General features: G+C 37.7%; 1 protein-coding gene across 1 annotated transcript; it reads left to right on the forward strand.

Annotated features, from left to right (window-relative positions):
- The first annotated feature begins 627 nt into the window (after positions 1-627).
- On the forward strand, positions 628-17,095 carry fbxw4 (F-box and WD repeat domain containing 4). The gene is made up of 9 exons (XM_033979982.2): positions 628-995; positions 1,251-1,346; positions 1,830-2,015; positions 3,119-3,251; positions 4,724-4,809; positions 11,650-11,715; positions 14,152-14,292; positions 16,259-16,400; positions 16,609-17,095. The coding sequence occupies exons 1-9, from the start codon at positions 721-723 to the stop codon at positions 16,741-16,743; spliced, it is 1,260 nt and encodes a 419-aa protein (XP_033835873.1). The 5' UTR covers positions 628-720; the 3' UTR covers positions 16,744-17,095.
- The last annotated feature ends 2,458 nt before the right edge of the window (positions 17,096-19,553 follow it).

The following is a 19,553-nucleotide window of genomic DNA, read 5'->3' on the forward strand; positions in this document are numbered from 1 at the left end:
AAAGTGAATTAAAGTTGCAAGTGGCGATGATGGCCATCGCCCCATGCGCACTCCCCTCCCATGTGATTGCCAGGGAGTCGCGACCACCCGTGCAATGCAAAAAAATTGATAACTTTTGAATGTGAAGGTCTCTATATATACGACATGCCTGATCTGAGCTCATCTGGACCCAAAACCTAGACTAAATATGTTTTATGAACACATTGTCAAAATGGGAATGGATTTTTGTTCCAATATGTCCCACTTCCTGTTCATCATAGAGCAGTGCTTCCATTTTTTAGGCTTGTACTTATCACTACTCCAAAGTTTGTGAGCTTATGCCAAAATTTGCCCGTCTCCTTGCATATAGGGGTCCACTTCTAGGCGGCGCTGTTGAGAGAGAATTAGTTAGTACCATATAAAATATTATGAGAATTAAGTTTGCATTAAGCTGGTTCACTCTGTCAACTTTAGTCCGTTTCTGTTCATATTTTGTGGGGTTTATCCTTCTCTATTGTGTGATTTGAGTCAGTGCTATTAATTTTGAATTTTTAAAAAATAAATAACACTGCCCTAGAGTTTACAATCTATGGCCTAGACCAGGGTTACATGGATTGGGTACGTCATTACGTTTTTTACGTTGCATTGCAAAGTGTAGTAGCGCAATGGCTTCCTGTTTCCTTCCCGCAATGGCCCAAACAATGCATACAAGTTTGTTCTACTAATGAACACTGTGCTAAAATGAGCCCCGCCGTGGTGCCGTGGTGGCGGACAGCGGCAGCGGGTCGTGGTTGTGGACAGCGGCGGCGGGTTGTGCGGCAGTGGGTCGCCATGCTCTTGTCTCAGCTGCCTGAAGACGTCCTCTACCACATCCTGGCTTACTTGGACCACGTATCCCTCAGCCGTCTCTCTCAAGTTTGTAAATCTACCTACAGTTTTGTTAACCGTGACAATGTGTGGAAGAATGTTGCCAAAGAGTTCCTGAACACGGGGATCCGTCGGGATGGATCAGATCTGTGAGTTTTGTTGCACTAGGCTGTATGTAGGGTCTTAAACATGGGCTAGCGGACTAGCTGCTACCTGTTCTATTTCAGTCTACTCCAGTAGTACTCTAGCTTGTGCTTCTCTGCGTATTAGCCTGAGTATGAACAATGCAATTGTAATACAATAATTCCAGATCATACAATATTGTCATTCAGTCCTATTTGTACCACTTTATTCATTGTAAATATCAATGGCTCATAGTCATTATTGTGTTTTCCCCATTATAGATACCCAAAAATTCCATTGAAGGAGAGAGTGAGGACTGCTCAGAACTGGTCCAATGGGCTCTGCACCAAGGACATCCTTATCAGATGGAGAAAAAAGTAAGTCTCCCCTGTAAGCATGTGGATGGGGTTCCCTTCCTCTTATTTCAACTGCCCCAAAACAAGGATGTTGTTGCTTTATTAGTGACTTTACCTGTCTTGTATGCAAGAAAATAATAAAAATAAGTGTGTTTTATTAAGTTCCATTCCAGAATGTTTCAAAAATTCTGCCTATTTAATTTGGTGGTAACGCAGGATTATTATTATTATTATTATTATTATTATTATTATTATTATTATTATTAACTTGTAAAGCACTTGCAGGCTTGCCGAAGCCTCTCACACACACTGTGGTGGTAAGCTAATATTGTACGCTAATATGTTGCCCTAGCTACCGTGGGGTAGACTGACAGAAGCACCACCAATCACCAATAACTCTAAAGTCTATGCTGTAATGAAATGCCAACTTTGATATCTGATATGCTGTTATTCTCTAATTAATTTTCTATTGTAATGTAATTGTGCTCTCTTTCTGGTTGTCAGCTTGTTGCCATGGCTGCAGATAGATGGGAATATACTTTTTTTGTCCCAGGCAGCAGAGATCCGAGCTCATAGAGTGCACCAAAATGCCAAGAAGATTCTGAGCCAGCCATTTCAAATCTATTCTGGTCACAATGGGGATGTGTGTCGCTTTGTTCTCAATAATTCATATTTAATCAGCAGTGGAAGGTAAGTCAACGTAGATAGCTAATTAATATCATCTTCAGTTATTAATAATTACAATATACTTTACATGTCATCACTTAGAAATGCCATTCATAAAATTCTGATTTTATGAATGGCATCTCACAGATCTTTGGAGGGGTGTGAATTTTCTTTCCCCTCCCCCTTTTTTTTTCTTTTTTTCTTGTAAATTATTGTATAATTTGACTTAATTTATTATTTGAAAACAGTTTGTGGTGTTGCAGAATTAGCCACATATTATGAAAATAAAACCATACACTGCTTTCGCCGCTTTACCCATTACTGACTCAGTTATCATCATAAACAGTTTAATTAACATACAAATTAGCCCATGTTTCAAATTTTGCAAAAATATGGTTTATTATAGGTTTTCTAGCATTTATACTGAACTTTTTTATAATAGACCTAATTAGGCCTATTTCCTAGTGTTGAAGTAGGCAATGCATGGGCTTTGTTTGGGGATAAAATGCTACCTGCTAAAGAAATAATTCATTTTTTTGGTTTGACATAGCATTCGCATGGAAGCCTTTACATTTTTGTAAATAAATAAATAATAATAATAAATAAAACATGAGGATGCTTTTTGACATTTTCCATGTGTAACTATGATTTGGTCAGGTGACTCACTGGTCTGAGCTCTGTCCAAATGCTCTCCCATTGACAAACACCTTTTGTTTTTGGCATGCGACAAATGGCTTCCTTTTTAATTGTTCCTCCAGATGGCCTTGTGCCATCTACAGTTTTTTTTAAACAATTACACTCCTTGATTAATACGACCAACACAATTATCCTATACGTGTAAATTAAGTAATACTACAGGAAAACCAAGAGGTATCAAAAGTATTAAAAACATCATACAGAGTATTAGTCATTATTGTAGAGTATTGTTTTGTGTTTCATTTTATGAATAAAGTCATTTTTTAAGAAGCTGCTCTAACATACATTTTTTCACAGTAGGTATGTGCAGAAAAAGAACATCCTGCCAATAAAAATGTTTTCCAGTTTATATAATTTCACTCTGTTTTTTTGCCTTTACTACATGCTCTACAAACACATGGTTTGTAAATTGTGATCCTTATGTTTTTCAGCGATGGGACTATTGTAGTCCACAGCAGGAGAAGTGGTGCTCAGACCAAGCTGCCAGGGCACAGCCAGGAAATCAACTGTCTGGATTCCAGAGATGAGATCATTATCAGTGGATCCAGAGATACAACTGTCAAGGTCAGTAAGGAGCACAGAGACCTGGAAACACTGTCTTTACACAACACAATATGGCATTAACATGTAATTAATTAAGAATATATATATTTTTTTATATTTATTTAATGTTTAATGTTTACTGTCGAGCAATATTGATGTAAAACTGTAATAATAATATTATATATTTATGTTTGTATATATTTTATGATGTTATGAGAAAAATATTTTTAAAAATGCAGCTCTGTTGGAGGTGGGCACCCCAAGCGAACCGAGCCAATGGAAAAGAAGCCTAGGAGTAACTTAATTGCCCAGGTGGGACTAAGTACCCCTTAATTCCCCTGTGATCAAAAAATCTTTACTCTTTACTTTTTTTTACTTTATTTTGTACAATCCACTTTTATTTGCAGTGTTTTGAGTAAAAGGGCTAATGTAATACCAATCTGCAGATTCAGTAGGGCAGTTACTGCGATGCACAACAGATTCCCTTTCATACAAAAAGCCTTTTTGATTTTCTACTGGAATTTTAAGAAGTTTTATTGTTCTGTAGGGAATAATGATGTGCCAAAAAATATCACACGTTTGTCAAAATGAAAATTGTGATCTCAGTCACAATTGGAGCTGTCAGTCATTTGATAAAAAAAAAATATATATAAAAAAATAAATAAAATCAAGCAGTCTCTTCTGACCAAACACAATGCTGGGAGGCTTCCTTCAAAAGCTATCGAGATCTATGCTGATATCACACTGTAAAATTAGCACAATAATGCAAAAGGGAGCGGAGGAGACGTACGTATCTGTCATGCACCACGGAGCACCCCAAGGTCACCACGGAGATGTGGAGTGGAATGCCTGCGCTCCTTGAGGAAAATAAAAGTCGCGTGTGAGTGCTAAAACTAATGATATTGGCCAGATATTTTAGAGGACACTGGAGGACACAAGGCACCAAAGAAACAGTATCAAGTGGCAATGATGGGCCTTGACCTCACTAAAATGTTGTGTGCTTGATGGACATATATCTGAAATAAGTGGTCTCAGAGATCCATTATGATGCAATTAGTTGTCAGCAAGCATATTTCAATCTATTGACAGCAATAATCACAATTAATTTGCACTTAGTCATACTCAGTATTAAGTATTAAGACACTAAGACTGACCAATTGGAGGAGGATGAGGGGGATAAGGACAATCTACAGAAAAAACCCTTAATAAGGTCACCCAGACTGCAAACACTATGGATCACTTTGAGTGATACAATGGAGTACCTTTTTTGTGACTAAGCACCTGCCCGTCAAAATGTCAAGATGTATTAGTTTCAGGCAGGAACATGCATTAAGTATATGTAAGCGTGGTGGGAAAGGGTTTCTCAAGAGGGCTGCCATGGTGCTCGCTTGTATTTTAGAACATAACAGACAAAAACTGACACAGCCCGTCCGTTTTCTGTTTTACCACCTTACTTCAACCAATCCCTACAAATGACTGTCTTTGTGTTGTAGGTTTGGACATTGACCTCAAGCTCTTCTAGGAAAACCATTTCCACTTTTGACAGAGTCTGGTCTGTTGCAATTGATCCTTCTGTCAGGTAAGACTCTTTTCGCTGTATAGTGCTCACAATAGAACATTGATGCGTTTACTTTGAAGGCTGGAATGACACTTGAATCATGACACAGTAATGACACAAACCTCTGTTGTTTGGAAGTTTTATTTGCTTTGGAAAGGCACCATTGGGTTCCAGCATAAGGCCAACCTCAAAAGACTTTAGGAATCTGTCATGCTCTGAGAAACATATAAGATGTTAGGATAGCATATTGGGGATATCGTTTTTCTGTTTTTTGTTTGCATTCCAATAATAATTTAACTGGCTAATAATAAAACTTGCAGCTGTTTCCTTCCTTAATATGTACATTTATTTATTCATTATTTACATTGTCAGCAGGAAATGTCTTCTTTTGATATGATGCTGCTACATACTAAATCTGCTAAAATTTTATTTTACACTGATTACCTTGCAATGGGCAATTTCAGTTGGAGAAAGACTCTGCAGAAGCTCCAGTTCCTCTCAGTCATGTCTGATTTTTCTGCAGCAGATTTTTTTCTAATCATGATTATGTGCATCACAATATAATCATAAGAACTAAAATATAATAGTTGTGAGAAGGATTACAAGCATTTTTTTATGCCTTTTTACTGTAGATTTAACAAAAATGAATTATTATTATTATTATTATTATTATTATTATTATTATTATTATTATTATTATTATTATTATTATTATTATTATTATTATATATAAGTGTTTTTTATTTAGCTGTTCATCACATTGACTTTACTTTAACATTTAAGAGAGCCGAGCTGAGAATGGTTTTGTAGTAGACAATGAGAATGAACGAAAATTAATGATTTTGCTGTAGCTTGAGCACGGTGCCAGTAACTTCTAACCTGATATTAAATCATGATATAATCATACCACAATCATTGTAGCAGTTCACCCTTTTTTGTATTAAATGTCAATGATTAAGTGTGTGTTCTTTTGTTAAATGAAGGTTACCTTCCGTGTATGCAAATTGTCCCTGTCTTTTGAATGGAACGTTCTGTGTTGATTAAGTATACGTAGTATTCCATTTTAGAACAATTACTTCCTGTATTTTTGTACTTTTCTTTTCAACTTTGTTCCATTATCAACTTCAATGAAGTAAAACTATGATAAATAAGTACTATCTCACCAAACAAAGTAATAATTAGAAAAACATGAAAACCTGTCATATGCACTTTATCTTCAAAATTGATCATGATTGATCGATATGAATTAACTTTTTTTGTCATATTGCCCAGCCCTACTTAGTAATATCTAATATTAGATACTAGTAGATAATAATTTGTAAAACTGATTCATTATTTTCAGTTTTAGAAAGTTTAGAGCTACCCCACAGCAGTGAAGACAGACTGTTATCAGTGTGTTTGTTTTAATGGAGAATCCTCTTGCGGTTATAGAGGAGATTGTTGTGGCTGTTGTTAAAGGTTAAGGCTACTGACAAGAGGCCACCCACTCTCTGCCCCTGAACAAGAACTCGCTAGATTAATGTTTTGAAATGATGAAACTGGGGCTGCAACTAAGTTGTTTTGGTAATCAATTATTCAATTGTTTAATTTATTAGTTGTTCAGATTGCAAGATGAACTTCATTTAACATGTTTCTTAGATCATTTTTGTGTAATTAGAGTAATATGACCTATATATATATATATATATATATATATATATATATATAGGGGTTATGGTTGTGCCCTTACAATGTATTGACATGCAAACATACAGTAATTCAGCATTATATTGTGACATATTATTAGGGTGAAGATTCATTCTCATAATTGAAGATTCATTCTCAATAAAAATGAAAACATATATATATTTTTTTAAGATAAAAAATGTACTGGTCATGTTAGTGTCAGAAGCGAGTGAGCAATTGCTTGACTGCTCAATGTTTTTGATCACAGTTACACTTAGTTATTGACAATGCCTGTTATGCTGCTATTGTCCTAATTCCACTCACACACCAATTTTATTTTTATTTTTTTACTACCTGAAATTGTGCTTGTTTTCTATGCCATGTACCTCAACATTTCACCCTTTAGTGTCACTGTGCCACTACTTTGAACAGAATGACCAAAGTTATGTGTTAATAAATTAACCGTCTAGAAAAGCTATCAAACTGGTAGATTGAGACACTGTGCCATGGTACATACAAATCTGATTAGATGTTGAAGTATTTGCTTTTAACGGTCTTATAAAATAGTGACTTAGGCTGTGAAGGATGGGGCCCGAACCCACTGAAGGGAGAAGCCCCCCAGAGAAAGGGGGGTGGGTATGGAATTGTTTTGTCTAGAACTCCTCAAGCACAACTACAAAGACATTGCTGGTGCCAAAAGCGCTTTTCAGCATTTCCAAAAGAAGAAAATGATTGTTGGATAAACCATCCCAAATTTGCTTTTTTCTCACAAGCTCCAGGGAGGGAGACCTTTGACCCTAGTATCAAAGTACAGGGAGACTGCACAGGAGCCACCCAGCGTTCAGACTGCACTGCTGCCACTGGCCACACTCCACTTTCCCCCCGTCCTCTTCACCACTCCCCAATTGAAAGACTAGAGCCATGTCCGAGCCATCCCCGCTGCTCTGGAGTCAAGAATTCACTTAGTTAAAAAAGAAAGAAAGGAACAGAGCTCCAACAATGAAGCAATAAGGGGCAGAATTTGCATTCCCACACACTAAATACAGGCCAGGGCCCACAGAGCCAGAGGAGCTCCACCACAGGAGGCAGGAATAATCACAGGTCTGTCTGAACTCCCTCATTACAACACACACCTTACATTCTACACAAACGAACAGACACAACCACACAACCAGTAGCCACACACACGCTGACAGGTGTCTCACGCCTCAGACAGGGTCCTTAAAAAAACACTTTGCATTGCTCAAAATTGTGTAGGTATGTGGATTTGCAAAATAATATTGATATATTTTATTCATTTTGAATTGTATTTATTTCTATCATCTCCCATGACACAATTAACTTTTTTTTTTTTTTTTTATCTAGTCTAATATGTTGCGATATACACTGCTCTTTTTAAAAGATGTATTTTAGATATATATTTTGGTCTTAAATACATTTTAATCAGTCTGACTTAATTCAATACATATAGCCTTTATACAGAGAAGACTTCTCTGTAGACTGACAAATCTTGAAAATGCAATGAAATATTAAACTCACTCCTGTGTCCCAATTATAAGATTATGCTGTAAGACAAAAATGAACATGTGTTAGTCTTCTAATGAATGTTAAATGAACCAATTAAAGCTCTTAATCTTGGCTAAAACTCCAGTCATACTACTTTTACAAATGCAGCCATAAAGGACAATTGTGTTTAATTAATATACAATTCCTGAAGCATGCCTGACTTGTTTCAAATGACTGCTCACCATAAGGAGGAGTTACAACAATGTATGGTGACCCTGGACAGCACACTCACACACGCACACAGCACCAAAAGGGGTGGCAGTGGGAAAACAGGGGCCACCAGTGTGTACCCATGCAGAACAGTGTGAATGTATGACAGGAATCTGCATGTTTGTGTCCATTCAGACGTTTGCCAATGCAAAGCTTCATGTGAAAGGGCTCATGTGGTGTCTTTAAGATCTGATCTTCTATAGATAACACATAACACCAGTTTTACAAAGTAGAAACAAGTCAAGCACAAAGATTAGAGAATAGTGTGACAAATTAAGCCAGACCTTTTAAGTTTGTATCATGGAAGTGGGCTAAGACCAAATTTTATTTTTTTTATTCAGCTTTTCTCTCTTAAAGCTCAGATCCAGTAAGATTAAGGAAAATGTAAGCAATCTTCACAAATATTTAGATAGTCCTATTCATATACAGGGCTGTTCATCAAAAGAAACAATTTCTAAGCATCTATAATAGGTTTTCTACTCCCTATCCAAATGTTTGTGTGACCCTGGCGCGTCAGCTCTCACATATGCATGCACTTGATGAGGTTACTCAAATCAGAGCAAGGGTTAGCTGTCTACTCATGATGAGTCCTGACCTAGCTGCTATAATCTCACTGCAAGGTAGTCTTCAGAGGAGGAAGGTGACATCAGTGGGCCCACTCTTTTATTTTGGGACTTGTGTCCCTCTGCAAGTGGCTGGCCCACTGATGAGTGAGTAATGTGAGTAATGGAGAGTAATAAGGTGCAGATATTGAGTGCGAGCGTAACCCTATTCTATCTTGTCAGAGAGGTTAGAGGTGCAGAGCATACTCAGCCCAAGCCTTGCTGACCCATTTGGGCCATAAATTAGTTTATCCAACACTAACAACTAGGGGCTTGCCAATGGACCACACTGCTGAACAGGTGTGACAGCTGTGTGAGTGCAGGAATCCCATGGCAGGTCACTACAGCTCTGTTCTGATGATGTTCTGTGGCTCACAGTATGCATATTATTGTGCAAAATATGCAGGAATTATGTACTAAAGGTAATATTTAAAATAATGATAAACAGTTTCACTTTCACTTCACTGCTGGTATCCCCAAACTCTAAAGTCTATTTCTGATGTGTTTAGACAAATGGGGGAAGTTGTTGTAAATGAGAATTATTTCTCAATTGACATGCCTGAATAAATGTTAAATATTGGACATTTGTGTTCATTGCAGTTGTCATGCAGTGTTTGGAGATTGCATGTATATTACGCTCTTGAAAGATTTTAAGACTACTACTACTCGCTACTGGCGAAAAACTTTGACCCATGAGTGAGGAACACAATTCCCACAAGATGAGACCCAGATGTGATTTTGACATCATTTATAAAATGCAGTGTGGTTCTGTTGACAATTTTCTCCTAAAAATTGTATTTATTTTATTTAATAATTGTCTGTTTTCTTTTTATTCAAACCAAATGTAAACAAAACTGGTAAAAACAAGATGATGGGATATAGGATATAAGAACTTCAAGGCACTCTTGACTGATAATTCAAAAGCCTTTATTTATACATGGCTATAAGTTTAAAAATGCACAAGATAGTGTTACACATGTGTGCACAATCTTAACTATTGGCTCCACCCACATAGTCCCTTCTCTAACTAATGTGGTTTAGTACCAGGCAGTGGCTTCTATTACATGCTTGTTGAAGGATGTTTTCCTGTCACAGAAGAAATAAATTAGCTACCGGGATTTTCTCAAATGGGGCTTATGTTAGCTGTCTGGATGTGTGCAGAAGTTGTCCTCTCCCATCTGTTATCGCAGTAGGTGCGCACTCTCCACTCTGCCAGAGCACAAGAGCCCAGGCCAGTGGGCTGTTGTGCTCCACCCTGCTCACCCATTCCCATCTCACAGCACTCCTAGCTGTCTCTGGGAATGGCAGTCAGTCGTCACACACACCTCCACTTAAAAGCCGTCACTACGGTCAGTGGAGGGACCAACTTTATATGCGCTATGCTCCTCACAGACTCGTACTGCGTCTATATGAGCTGGGTATGGCATTCATGAGAATAGTGTATTTCTCCTCCATCATAGATTGTAAGATCAGCGAAAAAGTTTGATTAAAGATGGACCCAGTTGACTTTAAATACCTTAGACAAAACCTTTACAGTGGTTGCCTGCAGATAGCATTTCTGTTAGAACTATTGGTGCAGGTGTATGTTTAATTCTATGTGTGGTTCACATTTTGTAATGAAATATCCAAAACAAAAATCCACAAATGTTAAACCATAACCTTATTTGTTAGGTATTAGCTCCATGAACTTTCCATATTAAAGATGTGGCTTTTGTGATTGAATGAGGCATTGCCACCACCTTTTGAAGCTACTGTACTACTACTGAAAATAATGCCTCCTTTTGTGGTTGTTTGGAGCTGCGACAAAAAGAATTTTGTGCCATTTATTGTTTCATGGTTGCTCAGTTTATATATTGAATTGTGTGTGTCAGTAAAGCAGATAAATCGATAAATTGAGTTTTGCCAACTAACAAGAGAACTGCACAAAATGTATCTTTTTGGCATCTGAATAGCATTGTAACCATTTAGTAAACACACACTCTAGTTACTATTTCTTTGGTTTTTGAATGGCTTGTCATATTATTCGAAACGGAGCGAGTAAATGTGCACATGTGTGGTATTCTGACCTTGACCATAAGGGATACAATTTGGTTAAAAAACATTTCCAGGTATTTAGTATTAAACTACAACCTCTGTAGATAATTATTTTGCTTATTGTAACCTGCAATATTGATCTTAAACAGCTTAACAATAAAACGGGTCCAGTGACTTCCTGATCAAAAGTGCAAAACAGGAGCCATTTTTACCAGTAAAAACACATGATGGAAAACCTGCTGCTATGAAGAGGTCTAAGAGACATGTTGGAACCCTTCATGTATGACCCTGAGTTTCTGAAGAATCGCAAGAAGGCTATGTATAAGTACCGAGCAAAAATATAGAGTAGGTTAAAAAGACATTTTCTGAGCACTCAAGCTTCAGATGAAGGATAATGCAGGATTACTCAACCATGCATGAATCACTCAACAACTTGGATTAATGATAAAGAGAAAACAACTTCATGACATACTTAAGTTTTGAAGTCGGCTTAAAGTCAGTCTCCTTAAAAAAATATTTTACCTGTTGATAACAATAATTTGTTAAAGGCTTTCAGGTACACACACAATTAACAAAATAATTTAATATTACAATAAATAATAATACAGGTTTTTTTTTTTTTTTTTACATCTTTCTCAGCATTAACCACCCAATCTGTTATCTAGTATCTAGTATATTTCTTTGAGGTTAAGAACAGCTGTTCAGTTTTGTCTGTTATGAATGTCAGGACTTCACAATGCCTTTTAAAATGTATTTTTGGAGCCATCTTTTTGTCTGTTTACAGCTCCTTTGCCATGGGAACTGCATGTTGTCGAACCCCCTCTCCTCTTCACATTTGGACTATGGAAAGGTAAGGAACTCTCAGATCACAAGGATTCAAGTGTCACAATAGAATTTATTTTGCAACACAAGGATGTGCATTTACTTTGCATACACTTCATAACCGCCGATAAGAGGGACACAGAAAACATTACTCCATATGTTCTGTAGAAAAAAAAATAATTATGCAAACACTTCATGATGTTTTTGTGTCCAGGCCCCAGACTGACTAGTGAATAGGAGGAGGTGAGATTAGAGCTTGTCCATTCTATAGGGACTACAGTGTCCCAAAAATATTTTATGTATGAATGTAGTGAAAGAGAAGAATGTGCTTGTGTTGAATGTGTTGGCTGCTATGTTGGTCCTTGAATACACCCGCCAGCAGTGACACAACTGGTCAATTTAACTTAAAATTTCTCCTGAGAGTCCCTGTGACTTTGCATTTGCACTGCCCATGTCCATAGTACATACTGATTTAAGATTTGAGTATAGCCACCCTACTCCAGTTTGGCCTTGGTTTCATTTTTGACGTTCAACAAGATTTCTAATATTTCTGCCATGAAAGTGTCTCCTCAAATGTCTGTCTGCCCCCTTACTCTGTTCTACAAATTGCAGCAGTATTGTCTTATAGCAGTCAAATGTGTGTGTGACATTTTAAAGGTACTCATTGTTGTGGTGTGCCAGCCTCTTTATTTGACAGTGCCACACACGGGGCTCTCTTAATTGGCTAGATGTGCAGAGAATCACACTTGGGCCCTCAGTTTGTTTTAGGACTCAAAACCTCAGCAGGGGCCTTTTCTTTACCTGTCTGCTGGCTTTTGAGAAGAAGACCTGTCACTGCATCCTGGGCTCTGTCAGTCATCCCATCACAAAACAGTCACTGTGTTTCTTCTGCCTGGCTTCGGGCTAAGTGCCATTTTTGCCAATTTATTAATGGGAGGTTGTGTGTATGGCCTCAAGGTGGTGTCTCTCCTGCCGAGCAGCCCAACAGGCTTATTTCAGAGTTAGTCCTGTGTCACGCAGCCAGACACCCTTTTTAACGTTCAGTGAGTCTGTGCCCCCCACTGTCCTCTATCTGATCATCTCCACAAATCACTCTGTTTGTCCCAATCTCAGTGATGAGGACATCTAATGAGACGATGCTCTCACTCAGTTTACATGCACAGCTTAGCTTGGCTCCACTATTAGGTTGTTTAACAAGGTCAGCGCCTTTTCCATGCATGCATGATCATAGCAGAGGAATTGCTCAGATTTGTGTCAAAGTTTCCTTAAGAATCTATATAACATGGCAAAAATGTTAATGTTATAGCAATAATAAAGCTGGATTATATTGGTCGGGTCAATGGCATTCACTGGGAGCCAGATTCCTGTAGGTCCACCCTAGGAAGGGACGGGCTGAATGTCTTTAACTTACTTTTTTGAAGGATGTTATTTTTATCAGTTTTTTTTTTTTTTACTTTTTTATATTACATGGCCAGTTTGTTTTTTTTATTCACACATTATCCAACAGTCATAACAATCTATAATACAAATTGTATGGATAAGGTTTAAACATAATTTTACAAATTAATTGAGTGAGTGAGAAAGGTTTGATTTGGTAGTTACTTGGCTGGGTTGTACATTGTGTGGTGATAGTTGTCACCTGGGGTGAAGCCCACCTCACAGCAGTTAGAGTTTAGGATGCTGTTGTGTCCCTAACAACAATAGTCTACTGCCCCACACAGACTGGACCTCTTTGGATCGGCCTCATCATGAGAGCCTTGTGCTGATGAAGCTTTCACCCAATCAGGCATCCTGTGGGGCGAGCTGCAGTGTAATAAGAAGACCCCCTGCTGTCCGGCGGGAGGATTACCAGCTCTGGCCTAGGGATTGAGCTGCAGGGTAAAGAGGTTGGGCACCAACTTGAACACATGGCAGCGCAGTCGCCAAGGCCAAAGAGCCTCTCTAAATGGTTGCTATGGGGCAGGTATCAAATGGTCCTGAGCTCTACACAGTCACGCTCATGAAGGGTATTAAATGGCAACAAAGAGACAGTTATTCAGCAATAATGTGCCCTGCTGACTGGAGGTTATTCTCCAATAATCAAGAGACTAACTGGACAAAGCTGTGATCACAAGACCAATGTCCTGCACAGGGCCAGCCTGTGAGTGACATGCCACATTAGCCCAGGACTCACATCACACAATGCTCACAAAGTATTAGGAAGAGGGAGGGGTTTGCACAATCTCTCAGTCCTCCAGGTAGGTTCCATTTCAAAAGAATTAAATTGACAGAATGAAGAGAAAATGATTGCATTTTCCCTTAAATACAATGTGAATGATCAATAATAATGAATAGTAAATAAAAAAACAATCTTAGTTTAGTTTGCACTAAACAAACCACCATTTTACATGCACAATATTTTTATGAAACAAGAAGAAGTGTTTGAGTCAGATTAACACCCTTGAACCACCTGTGTTATTCTCAGGCTGGAGTGTGTGTGCAGCCTGGGCTCAGATTTTCAACGTGGGGCAGGGGTGCTGGATATCGTCTTTGAGACTCCCTTTCAACTACTGACGTGTGGCTATGATACGTTTATCCGTTTGTGGGACCTCCGTCTCAGCGAACAGTAGGCTTATGTTTATTTTTCTTTGCACATCATTTTGCTTACAAATGCATTGGAGATTATGTGTTTGATCTAAAATCACCTGGACCTGATAGGATAATCAGTAAAACAAAATGAAGCAATTAAGAGAAATAGAATAACAATTTTAAGTTTTTATTATTTATTTTTTTTATGAAAAGTTGGAATAGTACATATTAATGAACGTTTAAATAAATGTAAATATGCCAGATTATAAACTAATATAATCTCATTTCCATCCATTCATCCATTTTCTTCATTCATTGATTTATCGGGGGGGCAGCAGTCTAAGCAGAGACTCCAAGACTTCCCTTCAGCTCCTCCGGTGGGACCCCAAGGCGTTCCCAGGCCAGCTGATACTGTAATACATTACTGTGTAGAAATAACTAATATTCTGTATTTTGCATGAATTTGAAAACATTCAGCAGATGTACCTTCTGGGGGTAACCACTTACTTACCCTCCACTGAGACCAGATAATGGTAATTGCAAACGGTGCAAATGGTTTCATTATAAATTAATAAATATATTTTTGGGTCACTGTTAACATGGCAAAAAATTACATTTTGTGATAATAATATAGACTGAAAGCATGAAAGCAGCAAACTTGATCTTCACAGCTAATCATCATTTAAACTGAAAATGAAAAGACCTTAAAGGGAGGGTCAGAGAATATATTTAATAGTGTTTAAAGAATCAAGTACAAATAATGACAATGAACATAAATACCCCTGTTGGCGGGGGCAATAACAGTACATTTTCACTGCTCTAAAGGGCCAGTGAAGTAAGACAAATCTGATGTGATTAGCAGATAGCTCAGGGGGTTTGGCTCAGTGCAGGCTAGCAAGGGGGTTCCTCTTAAGATATTAATAATTGATCTGGTCTAAATTAAACAGGCTCAGAAGGCAGATACAAATATAAGGTATTTGGTGTGTATTAAATGTATTAGAGTAGACTATATGTTTATGTTTTAATCTTGTGTAAAATCTTCAAATTCTTTTTGTCTATTGCTGCTCTAATTAGTTGGGATTGTTTGTTTCTCTTTAACAACTCTCTGTTTATAATTTCTGTTGTCCTTGCCATGTGCAGTGCTGTTTTTTCAGTTATGTACTATATAAAATATTATATTCTCAGTAATCATAGATTTCGGTGTCTTGTTATAGGCACCATTTTGAAGATATTTTACAATAGAAAAGATAAAATATTATGTTTCAAATTGATAATTTTTATGGCAATGGCCCAAAATCAAAATAATAAAATCAAATAAAGGCCATAGTAAAAACATAGGGTGTGACACAGACTACTAAACAATAATGCATTTGGATCAATGTGCGAGAGAGAATAAAGTCCAACTACTATTCTCTGTAGCCTTTTAGCTTTGAATCTATTCCGTCTGGTTATGACCAATAAAATAGATGTGTGTGAGTGTGCTCAGACAGCTCTGCTCCCCTGCCGTCTGCCCCTCAGTGCTACTCCCATTTCTTATTGATGAAGCAGTGCTAATGGAGGATCAATGACAATGATCTTTTGTATTTAAAAACATACCTGGAAGAGATTTAATTCACTGTGGTGCTGTGAATGTGAAAAGACCATTTTAGCCGAGCAAAGTCTGTGTTTTATATATTCTTTTATATATTTATAGATTATCTAAACTCTTAAGATAAAACATTTAGGGTTCACAATTCAAATTGATATGTTTTGAGATATTTCTTTATAATGAACCTTTAGTCTATAAACCCTTTAATAAAGGTTTGAATAAACATTTTCTACAACAATAAGTAATACAAACTGTCCTACTTTTCTAACTAGACCTGAGGCTTTTTACACAATGGTCAGTTATGTAGCTCAGGTAAATGGGCAAGTGTCAGAGTCCGAGGTGCAAACTAGGACTAAAGTTGTGGGATGGAATGAAGACTAAGAGAAGGTTTTCTTTTATATGCTTGTCTTGACAGAAAGTGCGTGATGGAGTGGGAGGAGCCTCATGACAGTACACTGTACTGCTTGCAGACTGATGGCAACCACATGATGGCCAGCGGCTCGTCGTACTACGGTGTGGTGCGTTTGTGGGACAAACGGCAAAGCCAGTGTTTGCAGGTAAATTCTTACAGGTTGAGAGGTGACCTCGTCAATTTGTTTTAAACATTTATTCAACACATTTGGAGTCACTTGGCGATAAGCAAGTCTTAAAGGGATTTGTTATGACAGATGGATTGATTGCTTAAGTTCTAAGCACTTATCACAAGGTGCAGTTATCTTTGTACAGTGTGCTCATGTGTGGCTGACCAGTGACTCTTGTGTGCAGGTGTATGAGCTGAGTGCCCAGCGCCCCAGCAGCCCAGTCTACTGCCTTCGCTTCAACAGCTCTCATCTGTTCGCTGCCCTGGCCACCAGCTTGCATTCCTTGGACTTTAGGCTGAGTCCTACCTCCGGGTCCTGATTGCAAAAGCTCACTTAGACACAACTTGTTTCAGAAAGACTAAAGCAAAAACAATTTGAGGTGTGTTAACTGGGATAAGTCCCATCATTCAAAGGATTAGTTAAATCACAGCTCTCAGCCCAAAACCCTGTGTGGTTTCGGAACATTTTGAGGTCCTAAAATGTTTATATTGACAAAAATGTCTTTTAATGAGATTTATAGTGTCCAATGAGGGTTGAACCAACTGGATAGGCCGCGGGGGAAACACCAAGCGGTCAATGAGTTGATTCTTGACATTTACCATGTCACCTAAGGAATATACTCAAGGGCAGCAAAAAATACAAAATAAATAAATAAAATTACTTTTGTGAATGCAAGATTTATTTATCTTTTGCCAGTACTTTGCTTAGATTTTACAAAGAGTTATTTATGAAGCTTTCAAGTAAAGTATGTCATCACACATATTTTTTAAATATGTTTGTTAAGTATATTACATGAATGGTCCTTTTAACTTTAATTATTTTTGCTTGTTTTCTTTTATTTGGGCAAATAGGCAGTCCAATTGTGGCAGCTGAACTGAAAACACTCTGACTGTTTTTTGGACAACCATTAGGGTGGCTATTTCATGACGTCATACTCCCCTCTACTGGTTGTAAAGGGAAGGCCACTATTAATCAATAGTAATGATAATGAGGAAATTAAATTCATTTCTCAAAAAAATTATATATATATATATCTCCTTTAATTACAAATGTCAACTTTTTTTCTTCTTTTTTTTTTTTTTTTTTTTTTAAAGATATACAGTTTCTTTGAAAAAGCTTCCTGACTTTGAAGTTTTAAAGAGCTTAGTGTCCTGACAGAGTCGCATCATTTCTGTTTAGGTTTACACATACTGACCCCTGCACCTGCACAGGGACTTAAGCCTCATGTCAACCACTAATCCAGCTCTCACCACACTTTTTCCACTTCTACTAAACCAACCTGTATTTCATTAAAATATAGATTTGAATTTGTGCCCCCTTTTCCCCTTACCTTAATAAAATTACCTCTATTCAGTAGAATAGAGGTCATTATATGACCCTCCACACACACACATGCACTCTCACACGCACTCACGCATACATACACACGTGCACACATGCATACACATGTTGGGCTTATCTGTATTATGAGATGTTTACATTGCCTTGTGTTCATTTCCTGGAGACTGATCATATAACCTTAACCTCTAAATTAGGTGTGTGTACAAGTTTTATTCCCCACAATGTACTTAATGCCCACCCACACACACTTAGCAGACACGCACACAGCAGAGAGAGTGGCCTTTGCACATCAGTCAGTGGATACCTGTGTCACTGCGGAGTCCAAGCTTAATCTTACTGTTCATGGAATGGATTTGTCTGTGTGGACCTGTAGGCCTGTGGCTGGGAGTTGGAGAAAGGCCAGATTAAGCGGATTAGTGTGTATCCTCCTGACTTGTCAAACTGGGATGTAAGGGCCTATTGACTTTCTTAGCAACCCTGAATCGGTGAAGGCAAAGAGGTGTCCAAAGAAGTCATGAAAGGTTTTGAACAAGCACAAATTCCTGCCAGAACAATGTGTTTTCTTTGTTGGCTGAATGTTCTGAAGCTCCCCAGCTCGAACAGACCAACCCCAATGAGACCAGCAAACGGGAACAGAGGCCCCAGCTCAAATCTGCACACCCGCAGTAGGCACGTCTTTGTGGAGGAACCACTCTTAAAATCATCACCAGAGAACTAGAAATGGAAAAATACTTATCAATTTATATTCCAGAAGTTTATTTTATTAGAAGCACATAAGATGGCTACAAGCAACATAAATGTATTTTTGTAATTGTTTTTCATGACGTTTTAATGACCAGTAACACATTTTGACAAAACATTTTGATATATTGACATATTGACAAAAATGTCTTTTAATGAGATTAAAATGGAACAATTTTAAACTCTTATCTGATTTGTTTCTAAAAATATACGATGCTGTTATCACTTGCCTTGGTGATTCTGATTCAGGATAAGGTTGACAGATGGGGCCCTAAAAGTGCTCAGTTTTCAGTGCAACCCTCAAGATGGTGACTATCAGCACAAAAAGAAAACTTATCACTTGAAACACAGAATTGTTAGAAACCTGGTCAACAGAGGAATATGAGTTTGTTGTTATTACTGCACACACTATTATATTATGCATACTTTATTAGAACTAGTCAACTCATTCACATAGGTCTGCAGCAGGTCAAAGGGCAATGCAACTCAAAAGCACACTAAAAAGGACTGGAAAAAGTATTGAATATGTTTTTGTGAGATCATATGGCCTAGTACAGATTCTCTCTAAAATGGCATAGCCTACTTTACGTTCTTTATTCTCCACCCCTAGAGAGCGACTTTGCAGTTCTCTATAATCTATTTTGTAGATATATATATATATATATATATATATATATAAAATTTGGCATTTTTGCTACAAAAACAATATACTCTACACAATCTACACTAATTGAGTGAAATAAACACCATTGATTATGTAATTATGTATAGGGCTACATCAGTGCAACCAGAAGGCCCCAGAATTGCATTCAACTCTGAAGTGCGTGAACGAGATTTGAACCAGTGAATGGTCCATCACCAGGCTGCTACACAGGCCCTGCTTAATTTGTCAGAGCAGGAACCAGAAGACACAAGATCACGAATATTTCAGACATTTCAACAACTGCAACAAACAGTAGATCTATCCATGATCTGAAGTGAGGTGTGAATGAATAATGACTAGTGTACAGTGTGGCACTTTAAGAAGGTTTATTCAAACTATCCAGA

The sequence above is a fragment of the Periophthalmus magnuspinnatus genome, chromosome 15 (assembly GCF_009829125.3).
Source record: "Periophthalmus magnuspinnatus isolate fPerMag1 chromosome 15, fPerMag1.2.pri, whole genome shotgun sequence".
Classification (NCBI taxonomy): Eukaryota; Metazoa; Chordata; class Actinopteri; order Gobiiformes; family Gobiidae; genus Periophthalmus; species Periophthalmus magnuspinnatus.